This window comes from Suillus plorans (assembly GCF_016647745.1).
Source record: "Suillus plorans strain S12 chromosome Unknown HD556scaffold_134, whole genome shotgun sequence".
Lineage (NCBI taxonomy): Eukaryota > Fungi > Basidiomycota > Agaricomycetes > Boletales > Suillaceae > Suillus > Suillus plorans.
The window spans coordinates 6,236-16,879 of NW_024537518.1; the positions used below are offsets into that span (position 1 = coordinate 6,236).

Here is a 10,644-nt window from a genome sequence, read left to right on the forward strand (position 1 = left end):
TTAGTGAAGACGGCTGGTCTCAAAATGAACGGTTGTGGGTGCTGGAATGTGAATGAAGGTTGTTGTGATGACGTTGCGACAGTGGGACGTGATGATCTATGGTTGTTCGGCGCGAACGGATTCTCGTCCTCGTCGTCGGCCTCATCTGAGTCGTCTGATTTTCTGTGGCGGATTGGACGGGGAATAGGATTCAGTGGTGTTACTGGTTCTGGTTGAGGAGTCGAGGGGCCTGCAACAGCGTGGTCGTCTGTAGCGTGAGCCAGCGTGGATGGTGAGGGAGAGTGGGATGCGCTAGGGTAGGTCAAGAGATCTGGAACACACCCCTCGCGGTGGGCTCCAATATGTAAGTCGGCGTACGACTCGCGAGTGCGAAGGGGTGTGGAGACCGCTGGAGGATATACGAGCGCTAAAGAGTAGATAGCTATCAGCGAATGTTAGACAATAAGGAATGTGATGATTTTGAGACGTTTTTTTTTGAGACGATAGTTATAGTTATATCAATGAATGCGAGAGTGAGACTTCGAGACTGGGTATGATTGCCTATCAGTATGGACTGTACATGGGCTACTTATACTTTAGAATAGTAAGGGTCCTTATCGATGGCTAGGCCGAAATTAAATGCGAAAAACGGAGTCCGAAGGTAGAATCGTCGCGTCCGAGAAGGTAGAGTAGATGTAGCGCGAAAGAGTACGAAAATGAGCAAACGGAGGTATGAATGGGTATGGTTTGACAGGATAACGAGAGTGCGCATGGGTTTGACAGTTTTCGGCGGTTCGGCTGCGAGCAGGATAACGGAGACGAGAATAATAAGGGTCGATTATACGAGGCATTGATGGGGAACAAGGATAGGATGATGACGAGGTCCGTGCTGAAGTTTTCGATGGTGATGGTAGAGGTGAGCGTTACTTCGGCTATTTCCGGCGTCAACCGCTCAGTAGTCCTTACATACTTGTACCATACCGAGGTGTGCGTTACCACCTCGCTGAATGGGGACGCCCAAACACCAGGTAAGTTCTTACTTGATTCTGGGCATGTTTCAAACTTATCCTAAGCACCACAGGCCTGCAAATAAAGAGGAATTGTTCAATCTATGACATGCATTGGCACAAAATGTTGTCAAGCATATCTTTGGCATTTTGAAACATTGTTTTCAGATCTTGTTGTTGTCACCTGCATATGCCATGGATATACAAGCTTGAATTCCCGCCACACTGTGCGCTGTTCATAACTTCATCCGTGAATATGATCCTGCTGAGTCCCTCACCAATGACGACGACGATGGCAATAACAACGACGAAGATTGGCGGGGTGGATATTTTGGTAGAAACGTTGAAGAAGACGACATTGCTGCTGTTGAAGAAGACGACAAACTCGAATTTCGTCAAGGATCTGCGATGCGGGATCACATTGCATCTGCAATGTGGGCTAACTATCAGTGCATCTTGCTAGAACGTGCTTTTGAAGGTGCCGACCTTGATGAAGAGGATATGGATGAGGACCGCAATGAGGATGAGGGGGATGCGGATGAGGATGCTGTTGATGAAGATGTTGTTGATGAGGACATTGTTGATGATGCTGTAGGTGAAGATGCTTTTGCTTTCAAATAATTCAGTCCTAGTACTACATGTAGCCTCCAAATTCATTCTATTGTGACAGTCATGGTATTGTACATACATGAAAACAAAAGTGAGCGGTAAAAGAACAAGGCAACATCATGTACAACGATAATGGGGACTTAGAAAGATTCTCAAGATGCCATTGCATCTGTGATCAGCTTCTCTATGGATGGACACCTGGTTGCTTTGTCTGTGAGGGAGACATAGAACTCCAAGAAGCGCTCATTGTTCTTCTCACCGAGGACCATTATCAGTACAGCGTGCTGCTCAGGAGGCATGTCAGCATCCTCTATTTGTAATAGGTGTACGGCGCACACCACCAAGTCCTGGCTGTTCCCAGGCCCAGGCGGAGGTGGAGGCAGAAGCTGCATGCCCCCCTTCTCATTGAGGCCCTGAACGAATCTTTCGAAGACATCTGTCAGATGGTTGATAGTACCCTGCATTCCCAACACAGCAGCAGCAGGTATGATCTTGGCTGCCTGTGTGGCACTGCTCATCTTCGCTGTGTTGCTCGTCTTCTTAGAGATATAAGTGCCGCCCTGTGAACGTGCTATCTTTAAGGGGGGGGCAGACACCAGGGTGGTGGAGACAGATTGCGCTGATTCATGAGTTGATGTGAGGGACCTGGTCTCAAGAGAATCGATGGTGGTGCCCTCATAAGGGTGCTTGGCACTGGTAGAGCTGGTAGCAACAGAGGGAACACCAGTGGTAGAGGAAGGGCCAGTGGTAGAGAAAAGACTGGCAGTAGAGGTAGGGCCAGTGCGATTGGCTGGAGCCCGATAAGGGCCAGCCTTAACCTCATCATTGTTGGGGATTGATGGAGGAGGACCCATGACACTTGGGTGGAAGGCATGGCACCCTTGAGCACCACCTAGGGGTAAGATCTCCTGCATTTTCTCATAGTGAACTCACCCAGTGTTGCGGAATGGACGCATAGGATGATTATGCTATTGTATATTAGCTTTGAATTAAAAAAAATAGTGAGGCTGATGTACCTTGTTTGCAACATATGCATCCCATACGGCAGCCGCTGCGGAGCCATGAATCCCAGCTCCATTGATGTTGTCCCAATGTGTACCAGTCTGGTTGCGGTACTTATCGATAGCATAGTGTATAGTCTTGAGCTAAAAACATTTGATCAGTGAACTGATTGAAAGGACAGACTTGGACGCACTAATACCTACTTGCTCTTCACCATCTTGATGGTCTTTGCTGGACCGATCCATATTGGTTGAAGGTGAGGATCATCATTGATGGCCGTTACAGCGGAAGTGTAGACCTGTGGCTTGAAGTTACCGGAGCCTTCACTGTCTGTGCGATGGTCATGCATATGATTGACAAGGACGGTGATCTCCTCATTTATCCAGTGCGCAGGCTGGGACTTCATAGTATTGTGGTGAGCTTCTGGTTGAGCCATGATCAGGGTGGTGTATTGTGCATAGATCGCAGTGATCACAATGGCACCTAGCAATGAGTCTATTGCATTGTTGTATATCAACAGGGTAGGTGTAGAAACTCATCATATGTACAGTATGAGGCAAGGAAAGTTAAAGCTCTGATGAGACATTCTGGACGATGCCGAGGAATATATTTCAATATTGCCAAATATCAGCCAAATATTTATTGCCGAACAGGCTCTTACCTATGTTTTATTTCCAATATGGATTCTTTGTGATCTGTTATACTTACTAATAAATTTTTCATATGCTTCATACATAGCCTTATGTTCTGCTGACTGATACCTATAGTATATAAACCCCTGTAACTCATGGAAACACCTCAGTTCGAATATTATTTTAGTTCCTACTCATTCCTCTGTCTTCTGGACTTAAGCTAGTTCTCTTGTCATCTCCAAGTCTTAGGATTCTATCCTAGACTATATATCTAGCACTACCTTAAGGTAGTCTTACCTCTGTTAGTTTCTAGTTTGAACTTTGTCCAGATTAGCCTTATCTGCTTGCATATCCAACTTCTGGACATCTACCAGATTTATCTCATATTTCATATCCAGATATCTGGATTTCCATCTTATCATATTTCAGAAACTACAAATGACATTTCCAGCATCCAGAAATTAAGGGCACTTACTTGGGAAAGGGGCATAGCACATGAGCTGAGGCCAAGCCCTTTTGATCCGACCCTCTTGAGCATGTGACCTTAACAATAATAGCTACAGATGAAGGAATGATGATGTTCAACTAAGAACTATAAAATATTAGGTTTGACCCTTAAGTATAAGAGGAAACTCCTCTCCTCTATTTGGATGATGGGTGATACTGTGAGTCAGTCCAATATTTATGTATGTATGTAGAAATCTGGAAATGTATAGGTGAAAGTAATAGCAAAATATTGGGTCTGATGTTCTATGTAATCAGACATAAGGTGCTGCAGACTGTGGTAAAACATGTAATCACACTATCTACAATATAAGTAATGTACAAAATATTGAACTACACATCTAGCAGGGCTAGCAGAATGGGACAGGGCATAGGTAGAACAAATGCATATGATATCCAATAAACTAATGTAGAACCCAATGTGAAATCCAGTGTTTTTGGATTTGATGCATATTGAGTTGAATGTAATAGAGTGTGATTTGGGCAATGATTAGCAGTTGATGTGCATCATAAAATGAACTATTACAAAGCTACAGAAACATGGTTCCCTACATTAGTTCAAATACTGCCAGCTATAGTAGAGAATAAAAACAGAACTTATGCTATGTATTGGCCTGTGTAATCTTCTTGTATGTATGCATGATAGACCTACAGGGTCTGGATAACATCAGATATAATGTATGTGCAATTGAATGTAGCCCATTTTTGTCTGAACTTTGCTAATACACAATGAAGTTTTAGTCATTAGAAAACTAGAAATACATTTGCTAACTTCTCTTAAATGAATGCCTTTCTTTCCAGCCTCATCAACAAAGAAGCCTTGTTCACTATATATATTATGATTTTCTTTACTGTAGACTTAAAAATTTGTTGGTGCCAGATGTTTTTTGTATTATATGGAAGCTTTGATGGGTCAGGTTAGGAAATTGATAGCACAAATACAGCAGCAGGCTAGACCTACTTAGCCCTTAGCCTGCTATATCATTTAATATCTTGTTTACTAACTAGGAATTACTCACCCAATATGTACTTATCTCTCTTTTTCTTAGGGCTAGCTATCATTTCAAGCATGATTTGACACTAAGTAATCATTAATCTTCTAGGCATATCACTGCAGGTTAGGATATATACATATTTTAGTTATCTTATTTATTTCAGACCTAGAAATACTGTCAGAAATTTATAAACTACTATATATTTTTTCTGTTTTTTATCTTATATTTCTAACACTACTTAAGCTAGGTGCAATAGCTTGCCTTACATTAGGAGTTATGATTAAGATATTACTTTTAGACATCCTTATTATTATTCTCATACACCTTGTGTCCTATATTGTCCTTTCTGCTATTTATTTTATACCTAGATACAGTAGCTTAAAAAAGGTTAGTTTTAAATATAATTGATTTAATATGAGTTAGAATATAGAAATATAACCAAGCTATATGGAGATGTTGGAAAGCTCTGCTTCTTAGCATTATTTTTGACCCCTATAGCATAGTAAGATAATGAGATTGTGTGAAGATCTAATCATTTTTATTTGATGACTCATTAGAACACTTTTTGACTTGAAGTTCAAGTAATGTGATTGCTATAATTATAGTATTTTGTATGACCTTCTTTTGCTCTAATCACTTCTGCCACTATTCAAGATATATTCTTTATTGAATTTGAGTATTTCTTCTTAGCAATATTTCCTCACTCTGCTGCAACTCTGTCTGATAGCTGAAATAGCCCCTATGAATTACTAAGTCATTCTGAAACCAACAATTTATAATCAGTAAGAGCTACTAAGTGTTTTTGGATCTTATTGCTATAGACTTCTAGTAAAGCAAGTACTCCTCTGGAGATATTCACCTGATACTTGACCAACAGAACAATAGAATGATAACATTTGGAATTACCAGAAGTTTATTCTTCAAAGAGATTATCATATAGCTAATGATAGCCCTATGGAGTAGGCAATGGGCAAAAAAAATGAAGAAGATTCTACTAGTATTTGGGTGATGTTAAGAGATGATTTTTTTATTATAGTATTAAGAGTTATGTGCTATAAATATTTCTAACCTGCACTAGATTTATTTTCTCTACTAGAAGGCTATCTAAACTCTATGTGTCTCAATGCTCAAATGTCCAAAGTAGCTATAAATAAAACAGTAAAGTATACAAAGGTTTGGGGGCAAAAACCTGTAGGATTTTCTGGCCCAAAATGTTGGCTTAACCTGGATGCAAAAGGTGAGCTGTGAGGGGCAAGTAGGCCCAAACAGGTTAAGGATGAGTGCACTAATTTAGTGCACAAGTATAGCATGTCGGATGAAGCTGTTTGATAGCACAATAGTTAGTATTAGAAGGAGGTGTCTTTAAAGGAGTTTCATTTGAAAGACCTGTGAGAGGGTATGGTGTGATGGGTGTGCAAAGAGGAAGAGCTAGGTCCACTGTTGTCTATGGTGATAGATGTCTGATGTGGATGAGAACAAAGAAAATTGACACCACACCACTTACTCACATATAGACTAACTTCTATGTTAGCCTTATTCCTTGGCTAACTTACAAAACCCACTATTGTAGTAGAGGCAATTACTTTCATATAAGTTGCTAACCAGACAATTACTTACTAATAATAGTGAACAGATTATAGCTATACTAGAAGAATAGTAAACTGATAGTTTTAAACTCATGTACTTAGTCAAAGACCTAATAAGATGGCTAACAAATAGAAGGCTGACTAATGCAGTAGAGAACTTCAAAATGAAGCAGTAATGCAGCTGAAAAAAGTTTGATTTCTAGGTTCATTATTTTGTAAGCCAAGTGCTATATCATAATCAGATACTGTGACCCAGACTACGACTTGCTCTACTATACTACAGTATTTGCTGGTATGGACATATAACATTAACTCAGATGATACCAGTACACAGTCTAGACTAACATTCAATCATTCTAAGTTGTTACAAACTGTTATTCATTTCACATAAGCATCTCTACTACTCCAACATTATATTTCAAAACTAAAGATACCTCACTTTATCCAAGTACTCTAGCTTGCCACTCTGGGTCAACCAGAAGAACTTCTGCTCTGTTTTGATAAGTAGCTCATCATCCTGACTGTTGAAGTCAAGCCAGGGATCAAAGCTGCAAATTTCAAAGATATCATAAGGTTACAAGTAGTAAAGTAGATCATATATGTATTTGCTGCTGATTATGACCTCAAGTTACCTCCTAGGATATCAGAATCTTTCATCTATCTGTCAGATCTTGTATTTCCAGAAGGTGATGTCAATAATAAGAGCAAATGACAGTCAGGTCCCTATAGTGAATTTTGATAGGCTATAAGCTATTTCTTAAGTCATTCCCAGAAATACTCAATAGGATTAAGGTCTATGAACTATGCTAGCCATGATAGAATGATAATATCATGGTATCCAAGCTATTAATGGCTAACTCAATGATATGCTTAGAGAGTCATTATTTTGTTTCATCTATTAAGCAGATCTTATTAAGGTCATAAAACATAGTATCATCAACAATATATAAATGTTTAGGGAAAATACTTAGGCAAATTAGGTCCATATTTTTGATAACAGGTTTTAGAAAGTATGTTGAATTTTCCAAGCAAAAGTGTGAGTTACATTTAAGGTCTTCCTGAGATGTATAAAGTATAATTTCAACAAGAGACAAGACTGATAGTATAGAGACCAGGTCGGTACTAGGTGAGAACAAATTATTTTCAACTTCCAATTTAAGTAAGTCATCTAAGACATCTGTGAGGTTACAAATAAATTTTGCACTATCATTGTCTAAATAGTCAACTTTTCACATTTGTCTAACATATTAAATAGAATTTTTAAAATACATAGGATATATATGGATATCTCCACTTGGTCACTACTTATAATGCAGGTCTTTAAGACTAAGGAGATACATAGAGTTGGATCAAACTTAAATTATTATTTTTTCATCTTAATAAGGTAAATCATGTATGATTTATTTGATAAGTGTGAAGCACTATCATAGTTAAAGTTTCTCTAGGCTCACATTAACAGTTTTTACTTAGCTTCTCTTACTTATACTTTCATTAATTTATATTTATATTTTTGTCACTTATACAATTATCTTCTATCTTTCTCTATAGTCTTCAACTGTTTGCATTTAGTTTTTGGTTGTTAAATACTTTCCATCAATTTAAATTAATCAGTAGCATCTCCTAGATATAGCTTTTTCAGCCCATTAGATAGTTTCTGAAACCTAGTTTTCTGTCTTTGGCTCAGAACCTCATTTACTCTTCTTTTATTTCTTTCTATTTCTTGAGTCAGAACATAGTTAGAGATGTTTTAGGGTCAAATATTGTCTATTCAGGCATAGTAAAACCCAATACCTTCCGTATTCTAGCAGATTTGTTATATCCATACTAATGAAGTTTATCATTTGATATAATATGGCTATATACATATGCCTTATTTCTAATGAGAGCTGGGTTTTTATAACTTGCTGGAAAATTGAATGAATGCTGTACATGCAATTGTCTTACAGAATATGTAATAAATAAGTCTTGATAATAATGGTGTGAGATCACAGAGAGATGAAGCAAATTAGTGTGTATATATTGTGCTATATTAGTCACATATTATCAATTTTACAGCTGCTACCAAGTATAATAAGATTAATTGTGTTTAACTTTATTTACACCAGGGTAATAAGACGAGCAAGCTCCCTAGCAGCCTTTGGGCCATCCCAAACCTTGCTTATATCAAGGGCCTGTCCCTTTGTCAGATGCTCATACATCATTTGGTATGACTAATATGTCTTTGCAATCCTCATTGCTACCTCCTTTAGCAGAGTTTTTGGCCTATGTCTAGCGAGACTCAGTGAATTGGGATCCTGACCTCTTGTCATATCCTGCATTCCGGACCTACATTCAACAATGTTCCCATGCCTCATCTGGACCTCTGGATCCCCTATCTATGTCTCCAGACCTTCAGTCCTCTATCTGTCCAATTTCCAGATCCAATATCCAGACACCTGATCGGTGTAGCACTCGGATCGCACACTATCCAGAGTGCTTTGAGCAGGCATCATAGAGCTGTCGCAAGCAATCAAAGAATCCAGCAGGTGCTGATGCGGGAGTTGTTGGCTGACATGCATAGCACCTAATAGCGCAACTTCAGCATGATATTGCTGAATGCCCAGAGGATAGAGTAGTGAGGAGTGATCTATCAGTGCTGGTTGCTCTGGCTGCATGCCGAGGTGAATATTTGACAATGAATCCGCATTGAGACATTGTAGCCATCTCCCAACTGAACAAAGGGATGCATCAGAGAGTCAAAGACGAAGGCGAGGAAGGTCCATGTGAGCCACTAAGGTGACGATAACCTTCAGTCTTAAGAGTTAATACATCATAAGAAGAAAGTGGAAATGATGAAGATGGACATGCACACAGTAGGTGTTGTAGTGCAACATCTCCCAAGAGGAAAGACTGATCAGTCATTGGGACTGTTAGACTGGCAGAGTGTAGTGTCTCATGTGCAGTGATCCAGAGTGAAGGCAAGCTGTGTCGGCAGCATGAAAAGCTCTGATCTACAGATGGCCTGTCGAGGGGATAGACGCAGTGGTTCAGACCACACATCCAATCAGCTAGGGTGATCATCATTCCCTGCAGAGCGATTGTACTGTTTAGTCTTGAAATAGAGGGGAAACCAAATCCAAATGATTCCACAGGCAGGGACAGAAGTGCTGAATTAAAGTGAAAGGGAAAGTGATAATATTCATGTATATGCTGAGCAAGAAGATGATCAAGTTCAACCGCCTGAGTCCTTTTTATTGGTTGAAAGGCTAACAGTGGGCGAACACGAGATATGAGGTGTTGCAAGATGATGCGATGTAGTACCGTTAGAGGTAGTTGACAAGGGAGGTGTGGAAGTGTGAATGATACAATGATATCACATATCTTTGCGAACTGAGTATTTGGATCATTGATCTGTACACATAGAAATTCGACATGCAAATAAACCACATGTACTGAACGTTTGCATATGGTCTGCGAGGTTGGGTTAGTTCGTGAGACTGATGGCAAAGAATGGGAATCAGGAGGATCGGGGACATTGAGAAAAAACAGCGCAGATTTGTCTCAGTTAGTGAGCCATCCATAAGCAGCCTGGAACTGTTCCATAGCCAGACATGAACGCTCCAAGGATGCGAGATCCTGTGCTACAATCAAAGAATCATCTGTTGCCTCACACATATAGATGATGAGGGATAAGCGGTCAGCGGGTACATTGTGTGAGAGGAATGATAGCTAGATGAGAAGGGATGAAAGGGGAAGAAAGGGTGAAGTGGGGTAAAACTCAAATAGACCTCTGGATGCGAGTATAGATTTGGCCCAAGGGGATTGCTACTGAGAATGATTCCTTCAAGTAAAAATATGGAGGGGAAATCTTTGAACTAATAAAAGTAACTGAGAATGAGAAAGGCGCGATGCGAAGTGAGTGTGGGCAAGCCACTGAAAGCGCGGTACAAAACAAGGCCAGGTGGCCGAAGATACATTGACTTGCAGGAGTGCGTGGCTGTGCGGAAAGACAAAAGTGAAAGCCATGAAGTGTGAAAGCAGAACGGTGTGGTGGTGAACCAATAGGGCATTTAAGGGATATGTGGATCTGAAAGGGGCGGACATTCACATGGCCGTTAGGGACGCACGCACGGTAATACATGTAAAACTCAGGTTGAGACTTAATGCATGCAGACAGGTGATAGATTCCTTGTGGGAGATAGATAGATACAAAAAAAATTCTAAGTATGAATATATATGTGCACATCTAAGTGCTGTTCACAGCCGAGTAGGTAGCAGTAGTATGTAACAAGGGTCCATAATGCAAGAAATGAGGATATAAATGATATAGCATCAGTAATAAAGTTAGTCT

General features: G+C 39.9%; 2 protein-coding genes across 2 annotated transcripts; both read right to left on the reverse strand.

The window, feature by feature from the left end:
• Positions 1-1,747: 1,747 nt before the first annotated feature.
• HD556DRAFT_1314893 (uncharacterized protein) lies at positions 1,748-3,033 on the reverse strand (the record flags this gene model as incomplete). Its single annotated transcript, XM_041301036.1, has 4 exons — positions 1,748-2,487; positions 2,529-2,577; positions 2,612-2,740; positions 2,812-3,033. The coding sequence occupies 4 exons, from the start codon at positions 3,031-3,033 to the stop codon at positions 1,748-1,750; spliced, it is 1,140 nt and encodes a 379-aa protein (XP_041152130.1).
• Positions 3,034-9,041: 6,008 nt separating this feature from the next.
• HD556DRAFT_1251003 (uncharacterized protein) lies at positions 9,042-9,725 on the reverse strand (the record flags this gene model as incomplete). The annotated part of the gene is made up of 1 exon (XM_041298976.1): positions 9,042-9,725. A coding segment is annotated over one exon (684 nt), but the record flags the coding sequence as incomplete, so codon positions are not given.
• Between the last annotated feature and the right edge of the window lie 919 nt (positions 9,726-10,644).